General features: G+C 36.3%; 1 protein-coding gene across 2 annotated transcripts in view; it reads right to left on the bottom strand.

The window, feature by feature from the left end:
* LOC150105701 (medium-chain acyl-CoA ligase ACSF2, mitochondrial-like) overlaps nucleotides 1-17,048 on the bottom strand; it is a 398,514-nt gene that overhangs the window by 48,006 nt on the left and 333,460 nt on the right. For both annotated transcript variants that reach the window (XM_090394306.1, XM_090394307.1), the window contains exon 14: nucleotides 16,559-16,700. In XM_090394306.1, the coding sequence (XP_090250432.1) occupies nucleotides 16,559-16,700 (142 nt within the window). The remainder of the gene's footprint in view (nucleotides 1-16,558; nucleotides 16,701-17,048) is intronic.

Raw genomic sequence — 17,048 nt, 5'->3', positions numbered from 1 at the left:
ATGCAAATTGGAAAAAAAAAAATAGATATTTAAAAAGGCACATTTTTTTTGCCTGTTGCAGCTAATTAAGTAATAATAAGCAACTAATTTTATTACTGTCTAAGTAACAAAATCGTAAATTTGATTTACTATTTATTTAAATAGTAAATAAAAATAAATAAATTGACATTATTTTTTTAATGAAAATAAAGTAAAATTTCCAGTAAAAATACATAGCAAATGCCCTCAAAATTTACCTTCTTGTCTCACCTAAAGTCTCAGCAGAGTCTGTTTCTAGGAATTTTTTGCTGTACAGCAAAAAATCCATCCACCATGACATGCAGTAAAGGACTAAAGAGAAAGACAACTATCCAAATGCAGAAGATGGCAGAAAGATCGAAGAATGGCAGTTTGCTAAGTAGGCCTTGATGACAAACACAATCAAAAGCCTTGGGAATATCAAGAGCAATAGTATGTTTCCTCAAACCTTTCCATGACTTATGTTCAGTGGTGAGTGATGCAGGATAAGAGAGCAACTGTGGATCTAGGTTGTGGAATCCATACTGGGTGTTACCAATTAACTGCTGAGCTTCTAGGTAGTGGAGAAGTTGATTGTTAACTCACTCCATTATTTTGGAGAGGATTGAGGTGATGGCAACTGGTCAGCAGTTGGATGGCAGGCTTTTATCTTCCTTTTTTGAAACAATGCTTTTTACCATATTGGGATAAGTGCCGGTCAAGTATAGAAGCTTATAGAGATAATAGGGAAGAGGTGTTAGCTTTGAAGTACAAATATTTGAGTACAAATTTAGCATCCCAATTTAGTATTCTTCTTACAAATTTTTTTGTCAAAAAAACCACAGAAGGCATACAATGCTTAGTTACTGGCATGGAAGGAAATGATTTGTGTTCATCATTCAGTCTCCAATAAGCAGGATGAGTGATGAGCTCAATCAATGAATATCATAGCAGAGATAAAATGGTTATCATTCCATTGTATAAGACTCTGATCAGACCACACTTTAGACTATTGTTCTCAGATCTGGTCCCCAGGATTTGAAGGGGATAAATTAACTGTGGAAAGAGTACAAAGGTGGATAACAAAGATGGTGTCGGGACTGTACAATGTTAGTTATGAGGATTGGCTGAGGGAGTGTGGGCAGTTTGGTGGATAGAAGAAGGAGGGGGGGGATATGAATGGGACTTTTAAACTGTTGAGAGGTAGTTACAGGGTTGACACTAGGGGGGGGGGGGAGTTCTTTCGCTTGGTTGAACAGCGGGTAGAGTCATGACAAGGGGCCATCCCTGGAAGTTATGAAAGGAAACTGCGAGAAAGAGGGCGAGGAGTGGTTTCTTTGCATGGAGAGTGGTTGAACCATGGAATGCATTGCCTGATGGAGTGGTGAGAGCGAGAACGGTCAGTGCATTTATGGAGTACTATGATAGACTTTGTGTTTCCTAGGAGGGACCTCCCCTGATGAGTCTAGATAGACATGTTTCTTAGAAAGGACCTCCCGTGATGAGTCTTTTGACTCCATGGAGGCCTGAATAATAATAATAATAATAATAATCATCTGTGTAGGAGGAAAAGAGTGGTGCCAGACATTGGGCTTTTTCTTTGGGTGCTGTAATAGTTGTGCCATCTGGATGAGAAAGAGAAGTGAGCAGATGTCTCCAATGACCTTTTGCAAGAGACAAAAAAGATGGCTTCCATTTGAACAGGAAGTGAGTTTTCTGCTATTGGACTTTATGAAGTTGGCTTTGCTGATGGCTGTTTTGCATTTACTGCATGCTTCAGCATAAGATGAGTATGAAGTTGGGGTTCTTGTTGCAAGCCACCTGCAGCAAGCTGGTTTTTTTTTTTTTTTTCCCCAACTGCTTTTGTACATATATTGAACCAAGGCTGGAAAAGTGAATGAGATTTGGGGGGGTGGGGATAGTCTTTCATGCCATGGAGGATAATTTCTGTGACTCATACAATGCAAGTATCTGAGGTGGAAGAGTGGAAGAAATAGGATAGTCAGAATAAGTATTAAAACATCAACAATATGCTGCATATCATACTATACTTTATGTTCACTCATCATCTATACTAATTCTGCAAACTCAATGCAGAGTCCATTTGTAATAATATAAAAAAAAAAGCTTGATTGTTGTTATTACAAATGCTCCAGAGTTTTATTTTAAGATATGTTTGAGAGATAACAAGAAGTTTGTAGACTATGAAAAAAGCTTACTATAAGGTGTAGAGGGAAACCATTCAAAAATTAAAAACTATGCAGTATGAATGGAAAACCCTTTCACAAAGCAAGATACAGCTTATGTCTCTGTACTGAAGGTGGGCTAAGGGTTAGACTATATGTAGATTCTGTTCCAGAGATCAAACAGAGAATTTTCAATTTAGTTCAGGTCAGTCTCCAATAAGCAGGGTGAGTGATGAGCTCAATCAATGAATATCATCTAACATCTAAAAGCAACTCACAAAAATCCATGACACAGTGGGATTCAAATCCATGACATGTAAGCTAGAGAATAGAGATGCTATCCACTTGGTAATCAGGTCAACAATATGGATGACAGTGTTAAGGAAAAAGCTATTAAACCTGTTTGCTAAACAGAGCATATTAAGCTTAGCTCTTACTCAATGTGATCCTCTTAAATTAATTTACTACTTTGAGACTCTTTAACCAGATTAAATAACTTCTTAACAACTTTGTTATGAAAATCAGCAATAAAAAAAATGATTAAAGTGGGCAGGAAAACAGAAAATAAACCAAAATATATGAATGCTCAGTAACTGATACTATTAAAGTGAACTCACTAAGTATAACAAACTACCTAAAAAGTCCCAGCAAAAGCTTCATATATTGATGCCATTCTAAAGAAAATTCACTGGCAGCAAACATCATCTATAATAAACTGTTCCTTTGGACACAAGTTTCTCTTAAACCTCAGATCCCCTATAGCACATGCACAGGTATTATCATTAGCTGAATAAATTCCATTTCCATTTGGCCATGCATCCTTAACTCTTTTCAAACCAACCCATAATTCAAACCCACAATAATAATTTACTGAACTACACTCATTTCTGCTGCTTATTTTGCCAAAATGTGTATGCACATTTTCCTCTGCACATACTGACCAAAAGCAGCAACTGCATATGTATTTTGTCCAGGAGGCCTCTGTCACAAGCTGGAAAGCCTTAACTCAAAAATAAACATGTGAGACTCTAAATCAAACCAAATTTTACAGAAATTCTATGATAAGAGGTGTGCTTAATGAAAATGTGATGGAAAATCTTCCCTGGTGTGAAGATCAAGGATGTTAGTGAAGCTGTTACTTTACAGAGGGAAAGAGTTGATTGTTTTGGGCACAAATGATTTGAAAGATGAGCAATATTCAATGAGGAAAAGATATGAAAGAGGTAAAAAGAAGAGTGAGAAAGCAAAGACTGTGAGTCTGCTGCCTTTGGAGTGAATTGAGAATATGGGCCGTGATTGCCAATGAATGAATGAATGAATGAAAAGATTGTGCAGAAAGAAAATGGTATGCAGTTCATAGATGTATAGAGTGAATTTGATATAAAAAAGGACTTGTCTGGGGAACTACATTGGAATGGTTTTGGAATCTTTTAACATCTGCCTAAAAGAACAGAAAAAATACATTTGCTACCATTATTATGGCAAGTCAGGACTGACAGGCCACTCTTTGGCATCCTGTCACACAGGATTAGATGGAAGAAAACTAATGTGCTATTTAGAAGTCATTACAGATTTGAGAGATTATAGTCAATTATGGCTATGAAGAATTCTCCTAACCTGAACAAATATGGTTGCATTAATTTGCCAAAAATTTGGGAGACTGTTATCTCAAGAGTAACTCCCACAAAGTAATACTTATTTTTTTTTTTTTACAACATTAGAAGGAGCCACATTAGGACATTAGATCTTTTGTTACAAATGTACTGTTTCACTTACTCACTGTTGTATATACATGCTGTGTTGTGCTCTGAAGATACTGATTTGAAATTCAGTGAAGTATAAGTAAGTTAATAAAATATCTTTTTTTATAAAATAGTTTGTTTGGTGTTGTTAGTAACATTAAAAATAAATCATAAAATAAATCAGCGAAAAGTCAGCTACTGGAACAAATCTGAAAACAAACCCCAACTCAACATCACCAGAGTTAAATATTGGTACTATCAACGTAAGAAGCCTGAATGGCAAAGAAATGGAGCTAGCTGAGGAATTAGATAAGTACCAGATCGACATAATAGGGGTGACTGAAACAAAAAAGACCAAAACTGGTGAGATCTTTCTGAGCAATAAATACAAAATGTTATATTCAGGCAATGACAATCAAGGAAAAGAAGGAGTAGCCATAGTATTCAACACAAAATACGAGGCTAATCTTCTTGAATGGCAGTCAGTCTCAAGTAGAGTAATGCGGGCAAATATGAGAATGGGGAAGTGGACAATGAGACTTATTTGTGCCTATGGTCCCACAGAAGGTTCTACTAAGGTAGAAGTGGAGGAATTTTTTGAGGCTTTAGAAAAAGCAACTGACACAATGAAAAAGGAAAAGTTGGTCCTTGTTGGGGATCTAAATAGTAGAGTAGGAAATGATTGTGAGACATACAAAAATATTTTGGGAAAATTTGGAGAAAAGAGCAAAGCTAATAATAATGGCAAATATCTGTTGGATTTCTGCTCAGGACATGGACTGGTTATTACTAACACCATGTTCCAACATAAAAATGTGCACAAATTCACATGGAGAGAAGAGGCTAGGAATAAGAAAAGTCTCATTGACTATGTTATTGTTGATAGTGATGTTTTCTCCCTGGTGCAGGACACCAGAGTGTACAGAGGATTTGAATTTGGGAGTGATCACTATTTAGTCTTGAGCACGATAAAATTGAATTTCATATTGAAAAGAATAACATGTAAGAAAGTTTTAAAGCGAATAAAAGTTGAGCAGCTCTCAGATGTGAACTGTAGACTAAAATACAGAAATATTATTGAAAAGAAAATGAAAGAGTTTGAGAACAGGAATCAAACCTTGGAGATTCAGTGGCAAACTCTGAAGGAAACATTGATTGATTCTGCCAGAGAGGCATGTGGTGAGGTTGTGTGCAAGGATAAAAAAAATCAGAACTCCCTGGTGGACACAGGAAGTTAAAGAGGCAGTGAAGGAAAAGAAGAAAGCATATCAAAAGTTCCTGGCAAATAAGTCAGCTTGTTCTCTTAGAGAATATAGAGACAAATGCAAGAATGCTAAACATTGTGTAAAACTAGCTAAACAAAAGTCATGGGAGGACTTTGGCAAGAATATAGAAAATAAATATCAAGAAGGTGGCAAAATATTCTGGAGGTTGTTGAAGAAGCTTAGGAATGGAGGAAAGAGTGCTGTAAAAGGAATTAGAGATGATAAAGGTGAAATGAAAACAGGAGAAAAAGATATCCTTGAAGTATGGAGTAATTACTTTGAAAAACTGCTAAATGAAAAAAGCAGTGATGACAGCACAGTGATAAAAAACACTGACCAGGCATGCAGTCAGGAATACATATCCATACTTGAAGTAGAAAAAGCCGTCAAAGGCTTGAAATGTGGAAAGGCAGCAGGAGTAGATGATATTCGACCAGAAATGCTGAAGTATGGTGGTATAAGAGTCTTACAGTGGCTGCACTGCATAGTTCAGAAAGCCTGGACAGAGGGACGAATTCCCGATGATTGGAGTAGAGCTCTCATAGTACCCATATATAAAAAGGGAAATAAAACTGAATGTGAGAATTACAGAGGTATTTCCCTACTGAGTGTTCCTGGCAAGATCTATGCAAGTATACTTGAGAAACGGTTGAGAAGAATTGTGGAAGAAAAGCTTGGTGAAGAACAAGCTGGATTCAGGCCAAATAGAGGCGGTCAGGATCAGATCTTCACTTTACGACAAATAGTCGAGAAAGCATGGGAATATAACAAAGATCTGTATTTAAGTTTTGTCGATTTGGAAAAGGCATATGACAAGGTGCCAAGAGAGAAGCTATTCAATATGCTGCAGTTATATGGTGTCAATGGGGCATTATATCAAGCAATACTTAGTCTTTATTTGAGTTGTGAGTCAGCAGTTAGAATTGAAGGAAGTACAGGAAGATGGTTTAATGTTAAATCTGGTGTGAGACAAGGATGTACATTATCCTCTCTGTTATTCATTATCTATATGGATCACATTATGAAGGAATGTGGTATTAAACCTGATATCAAAATTGGAGATGTTAATGTCAGCTCTTTGCTTTATTTATGCGGATGATGTTATACTTCTAAATAAATCCGCTACAAGTCTGCAAGATTCTCTGACTAAATTGAATAGCTGTTGTAATAGATATGGTATGAAGGTCAGCAATAAAAAGACAAAGACAATGAAAATAGGCAGAATCATTGAAAATGTCAACTGTGTTGTGAATGGAGAACCTGTGGAACAAGTAAAACATTTCAGCTACTTAGGCACAATTTTTACTGAAGATGGTAAACTAAATATAGAAATAGACAACAGAATCAGCAAAGCTGGTATCGTGGGAAGTCTATTGAATAAATTCATATGGAATAAGAGAGAAATTAGTCGGAACACTAAATTAGCTGTATACAAGACTGTGTTCAAACCAATTTTAACTTATGGATCTGAGAGCTGGGTCAGAAGTAAAACACTTGACCAAAGACTAGAGACCGCAGATATGAGAGGCCTGAGAAAGATTAGAGGCGTGAACAGATGGCATCAATGGCAATATCATATTAAAAATGAGGATATTAGGAAAGAACTTGACATTGTCAGCATCCAGGAATGCGTTAGCAGAGCTAATCTCAGATGGTATGGTCACTTAAATAGAATGGGAGAGGAAAGATTAGCAAAACAAGTGTTCTCTGCCAGGTTGGCAGGAAAACGACCCAGAGGAAGACCAAGATATAGGTGGATTGATATGGTACAAAGTGCCTTAGACGATAGAAATATAAGATCTGATAATGTTGGAGTCTTGACAAGTAACAGACTGATTTGGAGGAAAATTGTAGATAGGAAGTTAGTAATGATGTAATTTTTTCATGTAGTACTGTCATATCCTGTACACCCCTTGAGGGTACATAGCAGGAATTTGATGATGATGATGATGATGATGATAAATCATAAATAACCTTCAACATCTAAGCTTATCTAAGTTTGACTGATGATTCTTCATGGAGAAGATACTGTATACAAAGCACGATAGTTCAGTAAGTTGAAACTGAAATGGTCCAGAAAACTGAACAGATTAGCCTTCCCCAAACAGTGTCACAATAGCGATATTATTCTAGCTTTTCTCAGATTTAAAGAAAAGTTAAATTCGGCAAAGGCACATGATATTTATCGATGGGCAAGTTTAGTGCTTCTACGGGAACAAATTGGCACTACTCACATAGAGCTTAGTAAGTTAAACAGCTCTATCACTGTTCTACATGAAGAACTAATTAAAGTTTTAAATCCTGAAATGTGGACAATCCTACATTGCATCACCGAAGTTGCAGCAAAAGAGTTACAAGCAGGCTCTTGAAGAAATTTGAAATCCTACAATAGGACCAACATACTACGTTTAGACCACAACTTGAACAACATTACGTGGTTGTAAATTTAATACCACAAGTGTTTACTGAAGAAGCCAGAATGTTCTCAGTCTAAGCCATAACTCTGCCGTTACACCCAAACAAATTCCAAAATTAGAAATCATGATGAATGTAAAAAAGGACATCTACGATCTTCCACCTGCAATGACTATGTCTAAATGTGCATTTAGACATAGCAAGCATCCTAAATAAAGATAGAGCATCAAAAAGTAATATACCACAGAATGATATAGATTCCTTAAAAAGTTGTATAGTAATAAAAATATTGTTTTCACAAAAGCTGATAAGAGAAATGCAACAGTTATCATGAATCAAGAGCATTAAAACAAAAAAAAAAAATGCAAGATCTCCTATGTGAGTTCTAATTACCAAATTATAGATCAAGACTCCACTAAGTCTCAAAGGAAAAAAGTCTGCAAATTATTGAAAAATGTGACTTCTTAGCAAATCATCTAAAAATAAAACCTGTTCATGTTAAGTCACCCCGCATTTATCGATTACCAAAAATCCACAAATATAATATCCCTCTATGCCCTATAGTTGATAGCTTAGATAGTTCCACTTATAAATTGGCCCAACAGTTAGCCAAGTCTCTTGCCTCCACCCCATCCCCACTGGCAATTCCTCTACTTTTGTAATAAATTCAGTCCATTTCAAATCATTAATTAAAAATCATATCCTTAAAAATTCAGACATAATGGTTAGTTTTGATGTCACCTCTTTACTTACTAAATGTACCACTAATAGACACTCTTCATTTGATAAAATTTCCTCTGATATCTTTGAATTATTCAAATTTACTATGTATGCAGGTTACTTTACATAGGAAGTAAAAATCTACAAACAGATTAATGGTACTGTTATGGGTTCCCCTTTCTCCCAGCAAACTTTTACATTGAACTTTGAAAACAAAGTATTTACCACAGCTACATACAAGCCCCTGGTGTGATTATGCTATATTGATGATGTGTCTGCCATTTGACCACATGGCCACTTGGGATGCATTTGCTACCTAAACAGCCAACACAACAAAATCCATTTCAAAGTAGAAAAAGAATCTAATAACTACTTGTTGAAAGTTTTTCGACTTGGTTATACTATAAATTAAAGATACCAAGAGATTACATACTTGGTTTAATCCTTTATCCAAGTGTAAGCCAACAAAGTTTGCCTCTGAAATATCTTCAGGATACCACTTTACCACGGGTTGTCCCAGCCCTGAAGATACTTCAGGTGCAAACTTTGTTTGCTCTTACACTTGGATAAAGGATTAAACCAAGTATATAATTTCTTGGTATCTTTAACTTATAGAATCTAATAACTGTTTACCCTTTATTGACACATTAGTCACCTGCCTTTCAGATGGATCACTATCATTTTCCATTTACAGAAAGACAACACGCAGGAAGATATCTACATAAACAATCATATCATCATCCAGTCCAATTGTATGGCATTTTAAAAACACTTAAAATGTTTTAAGATGTTATAAAATGTTATAATCATGTTGTGATTATAGAAATGGTTATTATTATTATGATTCACAAAGAGCCAGAGCCAACTGATCTAATGAAACAGCTCTGTCCACAGAACTCAAATATCTGTGCCATACTTTCTTGGCCAATGGCTACTGTTCCTACAAAATAGATAAAATACTACACACAGCTCCATTATTCCTCCCTCCTCTAATACACAGGAATGCAACATTGCCATTTCTGCTACCCATGTGTCCATGTGGTTAGCCTAGTGGCTTTGCGCTTTGCAACTATATGCCTGGGGAAAGAAGTGTCCTAGGTTCGATTCCCATCGACAACGTGAGGAGCTTAAGGATCTTCCTCACCAAGTTAGCCAGTCTTGGGCATGGACAGCAGGGTTTTTCCGCTGTTTATCTGGGTTTTTCATCCCGCAAAGCAGGCAAACTGGCCCCATGAACACACGCTTTGACAGACATGGGCTACCACCGGGAATAAGGAGCAACCAACCTATTCCACAGATTATCAGTTATGGATCTCATGTTGGAGGCTTAATGGATTTTTTACAACACTCAAAAAGAATTAAAATAGACTTTAATACTTCTACGAAAGATCAGCTCCCTCCTCTCTCTCTCTCTGCCTGGAGTTTACAAAGTACCCTGTTCATGTAAGCTGGCGTACTTTGGACAGACAGGCAGATCAGCATCCATCTGTCTAGAGGAACACAAGTCTTACATCTTCAAACACAACTATGGCCATTCAGGCTTGGCTGACCATGTTTTGGACACCACCCACAGAGTATCATGGAAGAAAACCACCATGCTCCACCACAGCAAATTCAACAAAGAGAGACTTTTCTTAGAAGCGGCAGCAGCTCTCAAAAACCAACCAAATCTCAATAAATATGGTTGCATTAAGCTTCCGAAGATTTGGGAAACACTCATCACCAGAGTTCCCACCTTACATTCCAGGCCACCTACTACTGCCCTTAGAGGGCGCTTTACCTAGATAGGACTTTAGTGTCACCCACATGGTTGGGCTTAGTATTGTTTGTTATTTGTGCATATGTTACATTAATTTTTTTGTAATCCCCGTAGATGTCCTAGTGACTAGGACGAAATATAGGAAGTATTAAAGTCTATTTTAATTCTTTTTGAGTGTTGTAAAAAATCCATTAAGCCTCCAACATGATGTCCTCACAGCACTTAAGCCTCTACACACGTATCAGTTATGGAAGCTTACGCGGTAAAATGTGTAGGCCTGCGCGAAAGCGTAACATACGATGACTCCCTATGTCAGAGATAGATTGGAAAAGATAACCAAAATAGTACAGCAAAATAGGGAGCAGATCAGAGTTGCTAATTTAACATGAGATTTGAATGTTATGAGAAAGCCATGCAAATCTCATGTTAAATTAGCAACTCTGATCTGCTCCACCTAAGGATAAATTTCACCGTCTAGCACACCTGGGAGTGTATGAAGTTCCTTGTGACTATGATCTGGCCTACTATGGGCAGACAGGAAGACCTGTCAACTTTCACCTGGAAGAACATAAAAAATACATTCACTACCATTACTATGATAAGTTAGGACTGGCAGACTACACTTTGGACACCCCTTCACACAGGATTAGATGGAAGTAAACTGATGTATTATTCAGAAGTCGTTACAGATCCAAAAGATAATTTTGTGAGTCAGCCATGGCTACAAAGAATTCTCCTAACCAGAACAAATATGGTTGCATTAATTTTTCAAAAATTTGAGAGACTATTATCTTAAGAGCAACTCCCACATAGCTGCAATACTTTCTTTTTTTCTTTTTACAACATTAGAGAATGCTAAATTAGAACTTTAGATCATTTGTCCATTACAATTCCATTGTTTCACTTACTCACTGTTGTGTATAGAATGCTGTATACACAAAATTGTATACAGCATTGTATATACAACAGTCAATATAATGCTGTGTTGTGTTGTGTTCTGAAGATACTGATTTGAAATTTAGCGAAATATAAGCAAGTTAATAAAACATCTTTTTTATAAAATAGTTCGTTTGGTGTTGTTAATACTGTTAAAAATAAGTCATGGAACAGTTTTGGAAAAGCAGGGAAATTAGGAGTAATGGGAAATGGGTGGGAAATGCAGTTAAGTGTGGGTTTAGCCTTCCGTAGGACAAAAGAGTGCTGTGATTATAGAAATGGTTATTATTATTATTATGATTCATGCCTCCATGGAGTCCCAAGACTCATCATGGGAGGCCGACACTAGAAAACACAAAGTATATTATACCACTCCTTGAATCCATTGACCATCCATGCTCTCACCACTCTATCAGGCAATGCATTCCATGGTTCAACCATCCTCCATCCAAAAAAACCACTCTTTACTCTCTTGCTCGCAACTTCCAAGGATTGCCTCGCCCCTTCCCACCTGTTGTTGTACCAAGCAAAAGAATTCCCCCGGGGTCAACTCTGCCTGTAACTATCTCTTGACAGTTAAAAGTCTTAATCATATCACCCTTCCTTCTTCTATCTACTAAATTCTACAGTCCACATTACCTCAGCCTATTCTCATAATTAACATTGTACAGTCCTGATATCAACTTTGTTATCTGCCTCTGCACTCTTTCCACAGTTAATTTATCCCCTTCAAATATCCTGGGAACAAAACTTGATCACAATAGTTCCGGTGTGATCTGATCAGGGCTTTGTACAATGGAATGACAACTCTTTTATCTCTGCAAGTCAGTGTCCTTCTCAATATTGCAGCAATCCTCTGAGTTACTTTCACCACTTTTGCAATATGTTTCCTGAATTTCAGATTTCTATTAATCATCACTCCAAGATCCTTTGTTTCCCCCACTTCCTCCAACAGAGTATGCAGCCTCCCATCAATGTATCCCAAACTTCAAGACTTTACATTTAGCTGAATTAAACTGAACACCCCCCCCATTCATTTACCCATCACATGTGAATGCACATGTGTGCATTCACATGCACAACACAGCATGTTTAATCAAATCATCTTGCAATAATTATTATGCAATACTTAATACAGTTTCACAGGTTTTGATTCTGAATTAATTGTAACATTATTCAAAAGTAATTGTGTGCCCAAAGAGATTTTAAAATGCTTGTACACAAATGCCAGAAGTATCAGAAATAAAGGGGAGGAGTTTGGGGCATTGATCAACTCAAGCTGACAAAAATTATCACCATCAGCAAGACTGGTTAGCAGAAGATGATTTAGTTATTTCAGGGATAGACTGAAAGGTATTGTATTTTCAAGGAGGATAGAGAGATGGGAATAGGACAGGAGGGGGAAGGGGTATTGGTTATGATAACTGAGGAGTTTCAACCAACAAAAACAAAGTTACGATCTAATGATACAGCTCTGTATCATTATGAAGATTTTAGGTCTGAGGCAGATGGTTTATTTAAGACTATCTAGTGTGATAGAGGGAGACAGGACAAAATATACTATTGGCTGCTCCTATAGACCATAGTCCACAGAAAAGTATGGATTCCATGCATCAGCAAATCAGCATTATGAGTGTAGGTCAAGCAATTATTATGGGAGGGGTGGGGCTTCAACTATGGGAACATAGACTGGAAAAAGGAAAGAGTACATGGTAATATGGATATTGAATTTATGTTACCAAGGGATAATTACCTGAAACAGCATGTGATGGGATTTGATAATAGTATCAGAAGATACCCTTTACCGCGGTATTCACTCTACTTCAGATCAGGGAAAGAGACCAAGCAGTCTTGTTCTGGGAGATTGGAAACATGGAATTCTCAGTCAAGAAATGATTTATACAGAAATAGAAAACTAATAAGACTTGTAAGGCATCTTAGAGCACCATTGCATAAGAAGCCTAGAAGGAAAGAATATCAGCAGTACATGGAAAGTGGTCAAGAATGGTTTGAGAGAAGCAGTATCAGACTACATACCTTATCCTCCTCTCCACATACACAGGGAGAGGAGGATAAGATAAGTAAGGTTAGGCTGATGAGTAGCAATATAAAGCAGGAGCCAAAAAAAGGAAAACATTGTGGAGAGAAATATAAAGAAAAGGTGATCGGCATGCTCATGAGCAATATAAAGTGAATGCTCTTAAGAAGAATAACTAGTATGGCAAGAACGGTTAAATCAGATTGTGAGAGAAAATTAGCTTAGTAGGCTAAAGTAAATCTAAAACATTTCTTTTTTATTTTAAGTAGTAAATAAGATGAAAAAATGATTATGGAAGGATAACTTTAAATAATGCCAATGGTAAGAAAGTGATAGAAGCAGTAGAAAGAGTTGAATTACTAAGCAAGCATTTTGCAAGGATGTATTATCCAGGCGGAGAAAAAAAATGAGGTTGATGAAGTTGGTTGTTGAGTCTCATTTCTAGCTAGGTTCAACAGAGTAAAAAAGGGTAAGTTATTATTATTATTACCCAAGGCACCCCCCCCATGGAGTCAAAGACTCATTTAGGAGGTCCTTTTATCATACACACAGCTCATCATACCACACTTTAAACACACTCAAATTCTCTGCAGACACCACACTCTCATTCCAATCATCCACAACTCAAATGCAAAAAACCTGCTTCTCACTCCCCTGCTCACACCCTCTTTATACAGTTTCCAGGGATGACCTCTGGTTCTCCCCTGATCTCCCACTGTTTTCTGTAGAACCTCTCTAACACTGATCCTATAACAACCCCTTACTAACTTGTAGGTGTCTCTATCATATCTCCCCTCTTCCTCCTATCCACTAGACTCTATAAATTGCATCTTCTCGATCTTTCCTCATATTCAACATTCCAGAGTCAGAAACTACCTTAGTCAGTGGATGCTTCTGGACCCTTTCCAACATCTCTTCGTCCTTCTGTAAACCAGGCGGCCAAATCTGGGCAAAGTAGTCCATGTGTGGCCAAATCAAAGCCTTATACAATGGAACAAAAATCTCCCTACTTCTACAAGTCAGTGTCCTCTGCATCATTTCCAGAAGGCTTTGTGTTGTCTTCACAATTTTGGCAATGTGTCCCCTAAATTTCAGATCCTTATCCACTATCACTCCAAGATCTCTTATTTCCTCCATCTCCGAAGTTATTCCATTGCATAATGGTGACTTCAGAAATAGCAAATTACATATCAGTTAGTATCTCAGGAGTGGTGGTTGAAGTATTGGAAAAGCTGCTTAAGGGTAAAATCTAGGAATGGGTATTCATCCATTCCTGGATTTTATCATTAAATAACTTGATGATACTCCATAATAGGTAGCACAGCTTTCTAAAAAAAGCTTGGTACTGCCCTAGTAAATTACTCATATTTTATGATAGTGATGGGTAGAATTAGATAAGAGAAAAGGCTAAATAATGATTAGGCTGAAACTTTACAGACATTTAACAGAATACTGCATGGAAAAACTACCATGTAAATTGAAGCAAATGGAAATCAATATGAAGCTGGTGGCATGGATAGTGATGGTGGATGGCAAATAGCACTAGAGAGTAGCTTATGGTGGAATAGAATCTAGGTGAATAAGGGTAATTAGTGGAGTGTTTGAAGGCTCTGTGCTAGGGCTGCTGTTTATTACGGATACAGAAAATGCATTAAAAGGGTGGGGATCTTTAGATGTTTACTGATGATGCAGAACTGGGAAGAGCAATAGTTGATAAAGGCTAAAGGTGATGTAGATATCCTGCAGGATGATTTAAATAAATTGGTAATGTGGACAAAGGATAATGGTTGTCAATTTAATATTGCAAAATGTAAGGTTATGCACTTCAGGATGAAAAGATTACATATCGTGTATCACATTAATAGTATAGTATTGCAGGAAATTGATGAGGCTAGGGATATGGATGGGGGGGAAGGTGGTCAGAGAGTTGAAGTTCAGAGGACATACTGCAAAAGTTGGCAAACTAACTCAAAAGATTTGGATGCTGAAGAATACACTGACAACTAAAGATAAGTTATTATCCCTATAATGTCATCTTGACCACTGTGCAAAGATTTATGACTTTCTTGGGGATGAGGAAATGGTTCAGAGGATCCAGAGAAGAGTGACCAATCTAGTGAGAGGTCTGTAGTATGTTCCCTATGAGGATAGATTGAAGGTAAGTATGTTGTAAAGTCCAGTTAACAGGCAGAAGAGAGGGAAAATTATGTCACTGAAGTGGTTGTAAAAATTTAAGACAGAAAAGAAATTTTTCAATAGATGACAAGTAGTGAGAGAACTAGAGGTCACATCTAGAAGTGGTCTAAAAGTGTGGTTAGTAAGGTTGTGTGGACTAGATTTTTTGCTTGGAAAGTCGTGAGTGAGCATAATGCATTCTGAGAGGTGTTTGTGAGTGCCCTGACAATGAATGATTATAAGAATATGTATGGTAGGTATAGTGTGAATAATAGTTTGGTCTTGTAAGTGAGAATTTCTCATAGAAAACATACTACAGATATACAAAGCAATGAGAGGCAACATGTCATTAAGGATACATTTTCTGCATTCATATTGGGATTTCTTTCATCCTAACGTTGCTGTGAGTAACAAATATAGAAAACAATTCCATTAGAACATTTCTTGTGTGCAACAACAGGAAATGTTCTAATGGAACTCAAATGTACTCAGTAGGTGGAAAACACCAGTATAAATGCTAATTTTTGCATTTATACTGGTTTTTGATTAAAAGAACCTTGATGCAACTAAAAACTGGAAGACTTTTTAAACAAAATAAATTTGCATTCATAAATGCAAAAGGTTTTTATGAAGTACAATTAGTATGTCAATGCACAATTTTGGTTCTGAAAAACTGAAGTTGATATAAAAATTTCATGTCCCCATCCTCTCTATTTGCTTGTAATTTTTCCTATGCATGTGAAATCATCAGGAAAGATTCAAACAAATTGATGATGTCAGGAGGAAATTTTCATCATAAGAGCTGAAGCATATGTATAGGAATATTAGTAAATAGAAATGTTATGTCAAAGCTAACCATATCTTCTTGAATGAAGGATAGTCAGTAGTTCTTGTTATTGGTTAAGTGATGAAGGAACAGTGAAAAAATTATATATTTTTGTTTATTTTTAAACTACTTTTTACTTTTCAGTCATATTACTGCTGTTGACAATGACTTTTCCAGTGATGTCTGCTGCATATATTATGACAAAGCTGCAACATGTTTCTTACAGTTCTAATGGTTGATGTATCATGTTATGAAAATGTTAACGCCTACAGCTAACAAAATATTAGCATAAATGAATAAGTTACTGTTAACATTACAGTCTATCTCTATTCTGCTTTATGTACAAATGTTTCTATTTTGTTTCTATTTTCTATATTATGCAAAGACATAATTCTTAGGTCACTATTATATGATTGTTTTATAAAATGCATCATGTCAATACATTAATTAAAATTTATACTAATACCAAACTTAACAGAAACTAGGCACTTTTACTAACTTGAACTTCTGCTATATCAGGATGGGTATGTAGAAATTCTTCAATCTCTCGAGGATAAATATTTTCACCTCCCCTAATAATCATATCTTTAATCCGTCCAGCAATACTGATATATCCATCTTCATTCATGATGCCTATATCTCTATAATATAAAAAATAATTTGTTTTTAGATTTTTTCTCTCTCTCTATATATATGTGATAAAAATTTCAAATGGAGCATGTTATATAATACACAGTCAAATAAAAACGGGATGTTAGAACAACATAAGGAGAGAAAAAAAAAAGAAGGAAAAAATAATAAATCCTCAGTCATAAAGGTAAGAAATATTTCTTTATAATTTTTGCAATGATTCTAATGCATGGTACTTTTAAAATGGAAAATGTAATTCCAAATGAAATCATCAGTAGGCTGAAGCTGCATAATTTTTGATTCTAATAAAAGCAAGTTATTTTGTTGGAAGTTTATTTTCCACTTGGTTAGACTATAAT

The sequence above is a fragment of the Typopeltis vanoorti genome, chromosome 6 (genome assembly GCF_054136105.1).
Source record: "Typopeltis vanoorti isolate ZY-2024b chromosome 6, IOZ_Tvanoo_1.0, whole genome shotgun sequence".
Classification (NCBI taxonomy): Eukaryota; Metazoa; Arthropoda; class Arachnida; order Uropygi; family Thelyphonidae; genus Typopeltis; species Typopeltis vanoorti.
The sequence above is the reverse complement of the archived record's forward strand: the minus strand, read 5'-3'. Positions and strand labels throughout refer to the sequence as shown.